At 52.7% G+C, this 15,842-nt stretch overlaps 1 protein-coding gene across 2 annotated transcripts in view; it reads left to right on the top strand.

The window, feature by feature from the left end:
• The first annotated feature begins 535 nt into the window (after positions 1–535).
• RIMS4 (regulating synaptic membrane exocytosis 4) overlaps positions 536–15,842 on the top strand; it is a 60,943-nt gene continuing 45,636 nt past the window's right edge. For both annotated transcript variants that reach the window (XM_058562635.1, XM_058562636.1), the window contains exon 1: positions 536–836. In XM_058562635.1, coding sequence (XP_058418618.1) covers positions 740–836 — 97 coding nt within the window. In that variant the 5' untranslated portion in view covers positions 536–739. The remainder of the gene's footprint in view (positions 837–15,842) is intronic.

Below are 15,842 nucleotides of genomic sequence, written 5' to 3' on the forward strand. Positions count from 1 at the left end.
ATCTCTCCGAGTGTGTGGGTCTGAGGGTGTCTGTGGTGTACCTTGTACAGTGAACGCATTCGTGTGGGCCCCGTTGGTGGGTTCACGTGTGATTTTGAGGGTCTGTGTGGGAGGCTGAGCGCTGAGGGGAGTGTGCGGGTCGCTCTGAGTGTGTCCCCTCTGAGCGCGCATGAGGCCTGTCTCGCTCGGCGACTGGACGCCTACATCCGGGGCGAGTCTCAGGGCTGAGTGTGGGGGTTGGGGCAGAGTGGGGGACACGGCCACCGGCCCCGGGCGCCACGAGCCGGCCCGCTCCTCCCCCGGGGCGCGCACACCTGCCGGGCTGGGGCGGCGGCGAGGGGCCCGGCCCGCGCCCTCCCGGCTCCCACGGCCCGGCGCGGCGCCCCCTCCCCCGGGCGGCGCCGATTGGCTGCGGCGGCGGCTCCGAGCCCGCCCCGCGCGGCCGGCGGGGGGCGCCGCGGGCCAGAGCGCGCTGCGCCGACACCGCCGCCGCCGCCGCCACCGCTGCCGGGAGCACAGCGCGCCCCGGGCTCCGCGCGCCGCCAGCTCCCGGCCCGCCTGCCGCCCGCCCGCCCGCCGGCCCCGCCGCGCCCGCCAGCCCTGCCGCGGAGCCCCGGCCTGGCCCCGGGCCGCCGCCACCACGCCGCGCGCCGTACTCCGCGTCAAGAATGGGGCGGCCAAGCTGCCCAAGCCGCCCGCCGCGGCCGCCGCGGCCGAGGCTCCTGGCGCCGGCGCCGGCATGGAGCGCTCGCAGAGCCGCCTCAGCCTGTCCGCCTCCTTCGAGGCGCTCGCCATCTACTTCCCGTGCATGAACTCCTTCGACGACGAGGACGCGGGTGAGCGCGCGGCCCGCCCCCGACCCCCGGGGGTGTCCCGGGAGCCAGATCCGGAGGCCCCTTCCTCGATCCGTGCGCCCTTAGAGGTGGCCACTCTCTCCTCCCCACCCCCAGCCCCGCTCGGGGATGCGCCCCCCAGAGTCTCCTTCCCCACCCACGGGACCCCAGGGTCTCTAGGATGCGGTGTCTTCTAGCCTCCCTCCGCTCCCAGGGACGCCTAGATCGTCTGCATTCACCCCTTTTCCGCAGGTGGGGCTTTGGGTCGCCTGGACCCAGCTCTCCCTACTCACGTGTGCCTACTGCATGCCCCCTGCCTTGTCCCTGAATCGGACCTGCCACTCTCCCTGAGCCTCCTGTGTGTGCCCACTCCTCAAACCCCGGGGCTTTGGCCGCCTCACCCCTGGGGCTCCGACGCGCCCCCGGCCATTGGAGGTGGCGCGCAGACCTTACTTCTCCATCTTTGTCTTGGCTGCATCCAGAGGCTCCCTGGCCGAGACCCCCGCCTTGCGCCCAAGGCTTGGAGCGCCCCCATTCGTCTCTCCTCCCCTTCCCCCAGAGGCGGGGGCTCCGGACTCCCGGTTCTTTTCAGACTGGAGCGGACCGCGGGGGGACTGGCTGGGTGACGGCCTTTGCTCCCCGCTGGTCCCGGAGGGAGGCGTGGGGCGGCGCCAACTCTACAGCTGCGCGCCCTCCGGAGTGTGGCCCAGACCCTGGTGCTCTTGACCCTGGAGTAGCCCCTCTGGGTGGGCTGAACCCGGCCACCATGCAGCGGCCCAAACCTCAGGCTCCCAGGCCTGCGCGCAACCTCAGCCAGAGCCGGAGGGGCGGGGACATGTAGAGAAACCTGCTCTGTGGGGCCCTGGGACCAGGCAGAGGGAACGTGAGGGCTCTGGATCTGGTTCTGCGGTGAAGAAGCGAGTCCACCAACAGGTGGGGTAGCTGGAGGGCTTGGGGGAGAGTTCCCCAAAGAGTGACAGATTGGGAGTCAGAATCAGGTCCGGTCTTGCTTCTCTACTGGTTAGCTGTGACCTTGGGCCGCCCCTAGCCTGGATATCCTCATCTGCAAAATGGGATGGCAGCGTTTCAGACACAAGGGTTGAGTTAAAAGTGTTTTGTAAGCTGAAAATCTGAGAGTAGTTGAATCCAAGGAGGGGACAAAAGGGAGAGGGGTGTATGTGATGGGATGGAGAAAATGGTTTCGCGGACACTTTTGAGAACCTAATGAAATATGGACTATCTCTCCAAAAAGATACACATATCCACCATCCACAAAATTTTGTCCTCAGTTTTAGGGAGTTCATGGGCCCCGCTTAAGACTCCCTGCCTGCAGGGCCCCTTGTCTGGTCACCCAGTTATCTAATAAGCCATGGGATGGAGCAGTGGGTGATGGGTGCTCACGTCTTCCTATTGGAGCAGCAGGCAGATGGGGAAAAGGAGAGAACATTCTTCAGAAGAATTTGTTGGCTAAGTGAATGAATGGGGGTATGTGAGGCAGACCCCTGACAGCCTTGTCTTGCTGTTGACCTGGAGATAGGGGTGGAATAAAGGTGGTTACTGCAGAGCCATTTTATAGAATCACCATTTTACAGAAGAAATAACTGAGGCTCAGAGGCTTAACTTCCCCTTTGATGTGGCTGAAGGAGGTCGTATTATTATTTGGATAAGGCAAGGTGAGGAGGAATGGAGGGGCCCTCTAATACAGTGGCCTCCAGTGGAGCAAAATCAGAGAGAGGAAGTCAGACTAGCATGGGGGCTGGGGGAGGGAGCCCCTCCAGCCCAGGTGAGCTGGCTTCCCCCACCCTCACCTGATGGCCGGGGACTCTCCTGCAGTGCAACAGGCCACTTGGGTCTCAAGAGCCAGGCTGGGCAGGAGCATGGGTTTGTAGGAGCATCAGTGGCAGGGACGGTGAGGATTTTCTCCAAAGTCATGCTCCTTGTCATGGGTCAGATGCCTCCATTCTTATTCCTGGTTGTAGGCGACTTGCTCTGGTTTCGCTTAAGTCAGAATGGATAACTTCCTGTAATATTAGAGATTTTTTAAAGGTTCACCTGATGTTTTTCCCAGCGGGTTTCTTCAAATTCTTAAGTTTTTCACTTGAAAGAGACTTAGAAATCATCTTGTCCAACCCCTTTTTACCCCTAAATGGATGAGTGTGTGTGTGTGTTTGTGTGAATGTGTGTGTATGTGAGTCTGAAGCCCTGGTGTGTGTGTATGTGTAACTCAAGGTCACCCAGTGAGGCAGGCACAGAGCCGAGACTAAAATCAGGTTTCCGGTTCTCTTTCCAGTAAACCACTAGCCCTCTCTCTGAAAGAGGACTTTTCAAAAAGCCAGATCTCGCTGTGTAGAAAATGGTTCCCAGGTGAGGAGGCCCCAGGGAGCAGCTGACAGCCAAGAGTTTGGTTTGGACGTCTTGTGCTCCCTGTCTGCTCATCTTAAGGGATGCTTCAGGTTTGGGAGGGGGAGGGAGAAAATCAAGTTTCATTTCCGGAAGACTAATGAGTGTCTGGTGAAAATCGGAAGGAGGGAACATTGTGTTGGGGCTTAATTTTTCTTGTTCTTCTGAAAGTCATTAATTTTCTCCTAAAAAAAGCCTTTTGGATTTATTCTTTTAGAACAGCACCACGCTGAACTAATTTCTAAAAGCAGTTTGAGTAATCTCAGATACTGGACAGAGACGCCTTTGGTAGGAGGGCCATCAGAACTGGCTTTGCTCCTCCTTCCTCTTCTGCGCTCCCTCCCCTGGCCCGTTTAATGCCCAGCTGTCCCTGATGGCTTGGAAGTGTGTCCCTGAGGGGCCTCTGTCTTTTCTGGGTGCCTCCCCTTTATTGCTGCTTCCGACTCCTCTCGAATGCATGAATGCATCTTTTTCCTCAACCAGATCGAGCCAGAGCCATTTTCAGGGCTTACGTGCCATCCTTCAGCTGGTTTCCTGAGAAACCGTGTGAGGAGGAGACTATTTCATTAGCGTAAACGGGCCAGAGCACTTGCCTGCCTTGGGCTTGAGAGCTTTGGATATTTTGTGGGCAAAGGAAGCTGCACCTTTCTCCCACCCTTCTAGCCACCCTGGGGCTCAGGGTGCTGCTCGTTGCAGATTCCTAGAATTCCTCTCAAGGAGCATCTTCCCTCATGCACTCTGAACTTTTTTCTTAGGCTGCTTTTGCCCCTTTTCACAGAGATGCTGGGGCTTTAGAGAGGCGTGCACTGGGGGGTATATTTGTGTCTGTGTCTTCATCACTCAGCCTTGCTGGCACTGGGTTTGTAATTGGGGAGTGGTCGGGTGTGGAGGAGTTAGACAGGTGACCTCAGCTTTCTCATCTGTATGAGGAAGAAAATAGCCTGGACCGCGTAGGGTCAACATTTTAAAAATGATTACGTTTTGCTAGGCATCCCCTTAGGCACTTTAAATATGTTATTTTAATTCTTTCCTCATAGCAACCCTATAAAATTAACATTTAACATCCCCATTTTCAGATGAGAAAACAGGCACAGAGAGAGTATTTGTTCAAGGTCACTCAGCCAGGAAGTGAGGGAGTTAGGATTTGAACTTGAACAATCTGATTCAAGCATCTATGCTTTTGATGATTACACTGTCTATGCTACTAAGCAAAGGGCTTAGGACAGTACCTGGCACAGGTAGGCTCTCAATACCTCTTAGCTATTATCTATCTATCCTATTACCAAGTAAGTCTTATTTCTGGGCATGACTGTAAAAAAGAATCTGTGGGTTTGGGGAGGGGGGGAAGCCTGATCCTCAAAATGCAGCTTTTAAAATTTTTATAAGCTAATTTTATTGCATTGTTATAGCTATTAAGGCAGAGTTGGGCCCTCCTTCTTGGAAATGGTTTGAAGATGGGGATTTGGGGGACTTGCATGGAGAACAAGAGGGTGTGGAGCTGTCCAGCTCCCCGTTTCCCTGTTCTTTAACATTTAATTTTCGTCACATCTACAGTCCCAGCCCTGCCACTTTGCCTCTGGGGAGCAGGGCTGTCTCCAGTTTCCAGCAAATGCCAAAGGGGATTGTTACATCAGGGTCTGGAATTGAGGATGGTGTCCCTGAGTCTGACCCACTGGTTTCAGCGTCCACTTCTCCCCAACCCGGGAGAAGGGCGGAGAAGCTGGAGCAGCCAGCTCCGATTTGTCCATAGGATGCTTCGATCCAGCGCAGGGAGGAGGTTGCCATGGCAACACCGGCCAGCTACCGGTCCCTCTCCTAGCAGTTCGGGCCACATCTCTGGGCTGGAAAGCCCTTCATGGCATCGCCCTCTTCCACTCAGGCCAAATCTGGTGGATGGGGTGGCATGGTGGATGGGTCCCACAAACTAGTGCCAAAGCCCACTCCCCTTGTTTTTGGACAGAGGAGAAAAGGAGGGGGTTGTCTGAGTTACTTCTAGGTGGAGATATCCGTATCCTGCCAGACAGATCCTGGAAGGGGGAATCAGAGCACCAATTCCCACTCCCACCCTAGGAACCTGGAATCACCAAACTAGAATTCTCTCCCCCTGCCCCCAATTTATTCCGTTTGGCAGAGTTTTCTTTCCCAGAACAAGTGCTAACTTTTGTCCTTGAATTTGACCTGAGCTTTTTCTCGGAAACAAAATGTCCTGCTGCCCCACCCCTTCTCCCTGAGATGGTGGGAACGGAGTGCTTCAGGGGAGCTGGGTTGAGTGGATAAGGAGGAATGGTGAGGGGGAGGCCTTAAAGTATTCTTCAGGATCAGGGCCACTTAAGGGCATGAGGTTGCGGTTTTGAAGCCTCCATTCCCATCCTTATCCCTAGGGCAGACCACTTCCTGTCCCCTCCCCCAGTTTACCACCCAGCGCTGTAATCTCCTTTATGTGTTGGGCATTGAGCAGCAGTCTTCTAGATCTGGATAACTGAGGCATGGTAAAGAATTGAACCAATTATTCCCACAATTCAAGTTGTGCAGTGGGGTGAGTGTGGACCCTTACTGCTTTCTCTTAGTCCAATCATCCTGAGAGAAGTATCTCAGAAAAATCGGGTGCGTGGGGATTCACCCCTTCCCCCATTACATAGATCACTGGCCTACGGATCTGCTGTGATGCTGTTAGAGGTCTTCCCTTAAATTCCCTCTCCCCCAGGCACCCCATCTTCCCAGTCCCCGAGCTGCTAGACTCATGGCTCCCGCTTCCGTGGCGTTTGCTGCTGCCAGAGGCCCACCTGGTTCTGTTTGGTGGGAAGCGGGAAGGAGGGGTCCATCCACCTTGTCTCCCTTTGAGGATGATGCTCTGCCTCCCTCCCCACCCACCTCTGTCCCAGAGGCAGAGCCAGTTCGCACTGAAGGCTGCGGGCGGAGGTGTGGAGGAGAGCCTCTGTGTCAGCTGACCTTCTCGCCTGTCTCAGGGCCTTTCTTTCCCTTTGCCTCCTCTATCTCTGCATTATGGCCTTAACAGCGATCGCTTTAGCATTTCTTTTAAGAATTGTTGGAAAGGTACCAGTTTTGGAGAATGTGCTCAAAAGGGTGCAAACATCTCCCCCACTGTAATCTGTGCTCCACCTCCCCACCCTTCCGTGACTGCACGTCAGTCCTACTGTCTTACTGTCAGAGTTCCAATTCCCGCCCCCAGTCACCTGGAATGACCGCTCTGGAATTCTCTCCCTCTCTCACCCAGTTTACTCCATAGGGCTTGGATTTGACTCCACTTTGGCTCTGGGGCCTCAAGCAAGTCTTCTAACCTCAGTTTTCTCATCTGGAAAAGAGGGTTAGTTATCCTTGTCTGAGTATCTCTCAGGGCTGTGAAAATAAAATGGGTGGAAGGCTTGCTCGACTGTGCTCAGTGCTTCCCATGATCTCACTGAGTCCTGTAGGAACCAGAGGAGTAGCAGCTGTTGCAGATGTACCCATTTTGCAGATGAGGAAAAGCCAGGCAGCTTGGAGGAGTTTAATGACTTTCTTGGGTTGCACGGTGGTGATTCAAACCCAGGTGAGTTTGACTCCAGAGGCCACTCTGCTTTTTGGCATGAAATGAGATTCCAAGTGGGAGAGGGCTGTGTAAGCCCTGGGGACTATGCTTGTGCTGTGGAAACAGTGAGTGACAAAGGCCGGGGTTTGGGGACCTGTTCAGATTCAGATGCACCCCTCCAGGGTCCGCCATCCCGCTACAGTCCACCCCAGCCCCCTGGAGTGACTTCCTAGCCAACAGTTCCTAGCTGATTCGCATCACGGGGCTGCCTGGCCTCCTTGAAGAATCCATTTGTCTGCCTTGGCCCTGGGGGCTGAGCCATCACCTGCCTCTCCAGACCGATGTAGGCCAATGCTGGATTATATTTAACGCTGTGCTATTTCCACTTGACAGCTCCAGAGCGCCATCCCCCCTCCTCTTTTCTCCTTCCTCCCCCCTCCCCTTCTGATTCACTCGGAAACTGAAACTGACGAGGCTGATGTCAGCGCCTTATTCTTAGCCCCCGTAATTGTAACTGCATTTAGCAGTGCGCACTTCATTAACAGTTTCTGCGAAGGGGGAGTGAGATGACTGTGTGGCTGGGCAAGGACACAGGTCGGGGCGGGGAGGGGGCAGCTGCTGCAGGGCCTCTTCTGGCCAGCTGCCTCTGCTGGATGGACCAACTGGGCGGGTTCCAGGCCTGGCTTTCCAAGACCGGGCAGTCTTCGAAGGACCCTTGGAAAGCATCTAGTTCATTCCCCTCATTAGGCAAGGAGGAAAACTGAGGCTCAGAGAGGCAGAGTGGCTTGCCAAGGTCACGTGTTAAATAAGGATGCAGGGCTCTGGCCTCTGAGTCCAGGTTTTTTTCTTTGGTATTTATTCATTCAACTAAAATTTAACTAGCTGCTCAGTGCCAAACAGCGTTCTAGGTTCTGGGGATATATCGGGGAACAAGGCAGATAGTTTCTGCTCTCATGGAGTTATGTTCTGGTGTAGGGGAGACAGACAATAAGCAGGTAAGCAATTAAAAAATAAATAATTTCAGATTGTATTAAGTAGAATGAAAATAAAACAGGTTGATGGGATAGGAGATAACATTAAGTAAGGTAGTCAGGGAAGGCTCACTGAGAAGGTGACATTCGAGTTGAGGCCTAAATGACAAAGAGCCAGCAATGGGAATATGAGGGGGTAGAGTGATCCGGGCAGAGGGAACAGCTGGTGCAAAGGCCCTGAGGTCAGCATGAGTTGGGGTGTTTAGGGAACAGAAAGCAGACCAGTGTGGTTAGAAAGAGTGAGTGAGGGGAGACGAGGTCAGAGAAGTAAGCCTGGGGCAGATCACTCAGCCTTGTAGACAATGATAAGGAGGATCAAGTGGGGAAACCGAGGTCCAGAGTGGGACGAGAAAAGGCCCCCAGCTGGGTAAAGTCAGAGAGAGGCAGAGAACTCACACCTCCCGAATCTCTGTCTTTTTTGTTCCTTAGACACAGATGGCTGTGCCTTTAAATGCATCACGTGGTTTCCTTTCACATTTTAGCTGGAAAGTACTGTGGAGTCTGGGCAGGGCTCTTTCTGTCCACCCTGCCTGCCTGCTTTGCTTCTCAAATCTCACCTGACCCAGCTTTGTAGCTTCTTGGGCCGACGTAGCTGTGAAAGACCCTGGGGAGCTTCCGTGGTGGGACAGAAAAAACATGGCTTTGGAATCTGACAGACCTGAATTTTCATCCTGCCTCTGCCACTTCTAAACTGCTTGACCTTGGGCAAGTGGCTTCAACTCTCTGGGGCTCAATTTCCTCATCTGTAAGATGGGGGCATCATAATAGTAAGTTCTTCAAAGGGTTATTATGAGGAATAAATGACATAGTGCAGAAGACGCAGCCAGCCCAGAGCTGGTATGTGGAATCAGGGTTCCTCAGTTGTGAGGACTAATGAGGTCGTGCGTTTAATGCTGGCTTATAGTAGATGCTCAGTTAGTGGAACTCCTGCGGTTGCTGTGGAGGTTACTGTCTGTTTTAGTGGGTCAGAATCATCGAGGGGACTTGTTAAAACACAGATTGCTGGGCCCCACCCAGAGTTTCTCATTCAGTGGGAGTGGGACCTGAAAATCTCATTTCCAACAAGTTCCCAGGTGATGCTGACACTGACGCTGCTGGTCCAGGGACCCTACCTTGAGACCCACTGCATTAGGGGAAAAAGCCCAAGAGAAATGAAGGATTTTTCTCCACTTGGGATGTCTCCTGACTAGCTGTGTCTTAGATGCTGGGACATTGGGGACCAAATTCAGTACCTGGGTATAGTCTTCAAGCGCTCCTGTTTCCATCACATGGTCTCAGATCAAACGGGCCTCAGCTGCTGCCCTGATTTGCACCAAGTGTAATGTGTAGGTCCCCATAAATCCTTTTGGAAGTCATCTGTACAAGTGATAAATGAGTCGACGCGAGTAGCACATTAAGCCATAATATCATTTTGTGGGCCATTGGATTCAGACAGCTCTGGGGATTCTGAGAGGTTCAGGTCTAGCACCTTTTACCAGAGGGAACAGAATGTGGTCCCTTTCCTGCACTGGAGAAAGGCAGGGCTATGTGTAAAAACCAGGAGGTTTATTTGAAGATAAGCCTCTGCTGGGAAAAAGTAAATCAGAGAAATCATCGATGTAAAGGGGCAAAATGCTGGGAAACGCTACCAAAGGAGTTTACTGAGTCGGTTTATTTAGTTTCTGTCTCTAAGAAAGGGGTGGCTGGTAATTTTCTAGGGGAGGTTGAGATTTAGCTCAGATTGGAGGCAGGGGGTACAAACCTTAAGATGTTATAAGATTCCCATCTAGTCCCATAAAGCTCCGTCTGGAGACAAAGGCATTTACAAATAGTTTCCAGGTGGGACTTGTCCTAAGCTTATGGGAAATATTCTCTGAGAGGGGTGACTCGAGGTAGCAAGGGAGCATGGACTTTGGAGGCCGCCAAACCTGGGTTTGAGTCTCTGCCACGTGTCAGCCTTGTCTTTTGACTCTAATGTGTAACTTCAGGGCCTCAGCCTCATCCTTTGTAAAATGGAGTGAAGAACTCCTACCTTGTGAGAATTAGAGATAATGTATATACCGCACGTAGAAGACGTCTAGGAGATGGAAGCTGCTGCCTTTGCTGCATCGTAGACTTCCTCTGTGCAGGAAGGGCGGGATGGTGGGAGCACACTGTCTGGGGTTGTGGCTCCTGGCTCTGGTCTGGAGAGCTGGGGTTTACTGTGTGCGCGGTGGAGTCTGAAAGCCTGCCTTAGGAGTGAGGAGAAGAGGTCTCCATTCAGCTACTGAATCTCAGCGTCTCCTCCAGCCCCTTCCCTTTGTCTTTTGGGCCTCAGAATCCCCATGTGCTGAGTAAGGGTCTAGTGGGCTTGGTTTAGATACAGCCAGAGGCTCCCAGAAAACAGAGGGCACTTGTCCGGGCCCCCATCTCCTCTGGATTCCTCCCCCACGCTGCCATAGCCCCTCTATGGTCATTTTCATCCCCAGAGTGTCCCCTTCTGCCAGAGTTTCTCTCTAGTGGATTCTTGGCTGATTGGTCATTGAATAATTTTTAAAAGAATAAGTATTATTTGGATTAGGTAATATATGCAGATGGTACAACATTTTAAAAGCACAAAAAATATTCAGTGAAAAGTGTCCTGGGCACCTCTGTCTTCGGACTCTCCTTCCTGTCCGCTCCCAGGCACAAACTGTTTCCAGTTCGGGCGACACTTTATGTTGCTGTTACTGATGATAACATGTTACGTGGTGAAAAAGTCAAACAGACCAGAGGACCCCCAAGGAGACATCAGTCTCCCTCCCACCTCAGCCACCCAGTCCCACTCCCCAGACCACCATCATGGTTTTTTAGGCTACCAGTTTTTTCTTTATTTTCCAGTTATCAAACTCTTATTAAGCACTCATGGTGGTGCCTAGTCCTGTGCCCGGCACCCTGAGGGTTCGAGAGTAGTCAGATTATATTGGGTGGTATAGCATGGTGGTGGTTACAATACGAACTCTACAGCCAGATGGCCTGGGTTTGAATCTTGGCTTTACCACTTATTGGCTATGTGACTGAGCAAGTTACTTAACTTCTCAGAGCCTCAGTTTCCTCCACTGTAAAATAGGCTAATAATAGCCCCTCCCTGCCTTGAGGGAGTCAGGAGGATTAAATGAGTAAATATTTGTAAAATGCTTTGTGGAGAGCCCACACACAGTAAGTGGGTCGAGTGTTCGCTATTACTATGTTGGAGTCTTCAAGCTGGAAGTCTCTCTGAGGTCGTCTGCTCATCTTCAGTTGAGGCCTGGAGAGGATCACACGGTTTGCCCGAAGCCTCACAGCGGGTCTACGGCAAAGCCAGGAATAGAACCCATGTTTCTGGACTCCCAGCCAGGGCCTGTTCCTCTCCCCGAGGTGCCCCAAGTGGCCGCCCTGGACCCCCTCGGCACCCGAGGCTTCAAGTCCACATCGTGCGTTTCCTGCGCTCTGTGTCCCTGGGAAATGCTGCCCGGAGTCCCCTGGGAGTGGGTGGGAGGATGTGTCACTAATTGGGGCCTGTAATGCAAATTAATTAGTTTCTCAGCAAATGTCTTGAGAAACATCTTTCATCTGCCTGGGCCCAACACCAAGACTGGCCAGGTGCCTCTGGAGCCCACCCAGGCCCAGGCAACCCACCCCCGAGCCATCTGGCCCCAGGAAGCTGCCACTTCTGCCCAGCTTCTGTTGGGTGTGCTGAGTCCCGGCTGAGGGACCCCCACTAAATTGGGAAGGTTGGCCGTGATGGGAATCAGGTGGGTCCCACTAGCAAGGGAGAAACGAACATGTCTAGTATTCTTAGACTCCTCCCAGCAGTCTTCAGGTTGAAAAGAACACAGAAGATGGAGAACTCTTCCCTCCTGCTCCCATGGTCTTAGCCCGAGACGTGGATTCTTGCGCAGGCGATGGGCTATGCGGGAGCTCTCAGGTAAGACCTGTGAGAGGGTGAGAAGGATGCAGGATGGGCAGGAAAAGAAGCAACTGAAGATGGGCACTCAGCCGCAGGCCAGCCTCAGCCTGATCCCCGGGGAGCTCTAGAGAGCGGATGGCATTGCAGAGTAGCATGGCCTTCCCTTCTTCCGAATCACTCAGTCATTGGCTGTGGGCAGTCCCCCAGGTTGGTGGGGGGGCGTAACTTTTGGGGCAAGGCAGCTCCCATCAGCTAAGGGCAGTTCTCCAAAGAAGGGGCGGCTGTGAGCTGGTACCCACAGACACAGCAGCTGTGGGATGGGGGTCCTGCTTGGTAAAGGGGATCTGGCTGGGCTGGGTCTACCCACCTGCTGTCTGGGAATTTCTGGCCACAGAGTGGGGAGAGCAGGTGGGGCCAGCTCTGTGCTGAGTGGTGTCCACCCCTTATTTCCGGTCACCGTCTCCACAGTCCCACGAGGTGTGCACGATCATCGCATTAGGTGGGCTGGAGGAATCGAGTATCCGGATGGACTCTTGACTTGGCCGAGGTCACACGGCCAGTGAGGGGTAGGACAGGGCCTGAAACCCAGGTCTGCCTCCAACACCTGTGGTCTTTCCAACATTCTGTACTGCATTTAATTTTTTTCTTGAATATGTCTGTATATTTCATGGTTCCTGGTGGGCCTCTTTCCAAGCACCTCTTTGAAGGGTGTCTACCTTGATTTTCTCCTTCGCACTTTGCAAACATAAAGCCCTTTGGGTCTGACAGAACGTTTTTGCCTATTTGATCTCACCTCATCCTTATGGAAAATTGGCCCTGTTTCCGGAGTGGTGGGCAGGGACCCGACAGGCTGCCTGAGGTGAAAGGTTAAGGGGTAGCTGATTTGTCATGGAATGAGCCCTGGATTTGTCATCAGAAAACCTGGATTTGAGACCCCCTTTCTACCAGTTTGCCAGCCGAGTGACCCTGGGCAAGTCGTTCTCCTCTCTGAGCCTTGCTTTCCTCTTGGGATGAACAAGTCCCTGGCTGTAAGGCGCAGGTAACCCGGCAGGTGTTCTGATACTGCATACAGCAAGGACTTGGCAAGGCTTTGGTTGGAGTGGGGCTGTGGCATCCAAGACCAGAGCCGACCTCTGCAATGTGTGTGCAGGGAACAGTCTCACATTAGGCCCCATCTGTAAAATGGGCACACGGACACTTGCCCTGCTGTGCCAGTCTGGGTTCCTCCAGCAGCAGGCCCCGAAACGAGGCTTGGAGTACAAGTATTAGGTTGAACCACATAAAACTGCCGTTTTTAGGAGTCAAAACAGTCAAATTGCACATGGTTCATATGGTTTATGAAGGTGATCAATGAAAGTACGGGAGGGGAGTGAGAAAGTGAGTCAGGGAAGGAAGCCAGGAAACAGTCTGTTATCAGCCAGGTTACCCCTGACTGAGAGCAGCCGAGTTAAGTCTTGCTGGGGGCTTCTGGGAGACTGTAGAACGGGACTCGGGAAGCTTTGTAAAGGGCCAGACAGTGGATATTTTAGTCTTCGCGGGCCATACGGTCTCTGTCGCAACTGCTCGATTACACAGTTGGAGCGTGAAAGCAGCCACAGACAATATGTAAATGGATGGGTAAGACTGTATTCTAATAAAACTTTATTTACAAAAATAGGCAATGAGCTGGATTTAGCTCACGACCATAGTTTACAGACCCCTGGAGTAGGACATGCACCTGTGTTATCCCACCCAGGAGTGAGGGAGCTGGGGTCTTTATACACCAACTCCCATCGGTCACTGGTTGAGGGCCTTGGGGGCGGGGCCAGGGAGTTGTTTACTGTGGTCATTTAGTAGCTCTCCGGCCAAGAAATACAGGTGCTGGCAACAGGAGGTCCTGGCCAGCGGCCACTGAAATGGTAAAGATGAGAGGTATGGGGCAGTGGACCAACAGCATCGCTCATGCCAGCTCAGGGGCTTGGCTGTGTTTGGAGAGTGTACTGGAGAGAAAGTGGCAGAATGAACAGGAAAATAAATTTTGGGTAAGGCCAGATTATTTAACTTCATATTTCCAGGCTTTCCAGCCATTTGTTACTTCCAGGCAAAAATTGGCTGCTCCATTCTTGGCAGCCTTGTTCGTGTTTTCTACCTCCGTGCCTCTGCTTCAGCAAGTCCCTCTTCTGGGATGCCCTCCCCCTCCCCCTTCAGGGCTCCAATGCCGCCTCCTCCGGGAAGCACACCTCTCTTCTCTCAGGTAGAGTTGATCATTGCTCCTTGGCATCCATGGCCAAGAGCTTTGCTCTTCTCTCTCTCCAGGACTCACAGTCAGGCTCGTGTCACTTTTCCACTGCCACGTCGGGAGGCCCTCCAGGTCAGGGGCCATGTGATTTTCATCTGCATGCCACCCAGGGGGCACTGATTTGGGAAAAGCAGAGCTGAATCCCAAACCTCTCTCTCCCTCCCATTCTCCCTCCCCCCTCCATTTCTCCCTTTCTTCTCCAGTAGTCATTGATGGCCAGGCCCTGTTCTAGGTGCTGGTGACCTAAGGTGAGCCCAGTATTTGCCCTCATGGAGTTTACCTTCTGGTGTGGGGGGCAGTTAGACATTTGAGAACCCAAGGGAACAACTAATAATTTGATCACAACTGTGATGAGTGCCATACAAGACAAGTGGAGGGTGCCAGGAAAGGCTGTAGCTGGGAGAACCGACGTCTCTGGGGTGGGGGTGGGGTGAGGGTTGGGACAGCCAAGCTGAGACCTAAGGGGTGAGTGGAGTTGGCCAAGTGAAGGCAGGGGAGAGGAGGGGAGGGGGCTGAGACAGGGTGCCCTAATGCTGAGAGCTTGGACTCGAGGGTCAGTTACGGGAGTGGGGTACAAATCCTGGATTCTCTCAGTCTGTGACTATCTCCCCCTTCCCTCCTCTCTTTTCGTCTTTCTCACATACACATACACATGGGTGGAAATATTAACCATAATTGCTTCTGCGTGACAGAATTATGGGTAGTTTTTACTTTCTAGTTTGTGCTTTTTTTGTATTTTCTAAATTTTCTACAATGGACGTGTTGTGGCAAAAATTGAGGGCTTCATTCTGTAGACCACACTCCCACTGGTATTCGTGTGACCTTAACCACGTCATTTAATCACTCGCTGCTTCTGTTTCTCTCTCTGTAAAATGGTACGATGATGATTGACACACGGTGGCCATCGTGTTCTGACGCTTCACTTTCATTAACTCATTCGAGCCTCGTAACTGCTCCGTGAGGTAGGTACTATCACTATGCCTGTTTTATCGGTGAGGAAACAGGCACAGAGAGGTTAAGTATGTTGCCCAAGACCACGCAGCTAGTAAGGATCAAAGGCGGGATTCAAACCCAGCTGTCTGACTCTGAAGGCTGAGCTTAACCACTTAGCTATACTGCCTACCTTACAGGGTAGAGATGAGAATTGATGAAAGGATGCCTGTCAAACCCTTAGCACAGTGGTTGGCACACACTTAGTGCTTTGTAAATATTAGCTCTTGCTATTATTAGCAGCTGTGCAAAGGCCCTGTGGTGGCAAAGGGGCACAGTGTTCTGAAAGCCCAGGGAAAAGAGCATGTGGTTTCAAGTAGCAGGACTGGATCATACTAGGTCTTTACAGCCAAGACTCTTGGACTTGAGCTTAAGGACAGCTGAGCCCCTGTTGAGTTTTTAGCAGGGACGTGACAGACTCAGATCTAGGGTTAGCAGACTTCTCTGGCTGTAGGCAGGAAGAATGGAGCCAAGAGAACCAGGGATGGCTCCCTTTGGTTATAGTGACTCTCCTCAAATGGGTCAGACCATTCCAGCATTGAATCCTCAGACAGACCATGGTGGAGAGGATCTGGTGTCTGGGCTGGCTGCGTGGGCTGGAGCGCAAGATGTGGAAAAGTCAGGAGTGTGTCACCCGGCTGGTCTGGTGATGCTGGGAGGCTGGAAAGTGCCAGTTTGAAGGCAGGAACAAATTACTCTCCTGGAAACGAGGCCGGGCCAATTCCTGCCGTGTTACATTATTAAATTTGTAATCTTCATTCTAATACTTTTCAGCAGTGAATAAGAACCAAATTTAAAATGCTGGCTTTACATTTTTGGAATGAAGCTCTTTGTCAAGAACTCTTGAAACCCATAATTTCTCTCCAGAGGTGAATGTCTACATCTTAAAAAAAAAATT

This window comes from Diceros bicornis, chromosome 19, assembly GCF_020826845.1.
Source record: "Diceros bicornis minor isolate mBicDic1 chromosome 19, mDicBic1.mat.cur, whole genome shotgun sequence".
Taxonomy (NCBI): domain Eukaryota; kingdom Metazoa; phylum Chordata; class Mammalia; order Perissodactyla; family Rhinocerotidae; genus Diceros; species Diceros bicornis.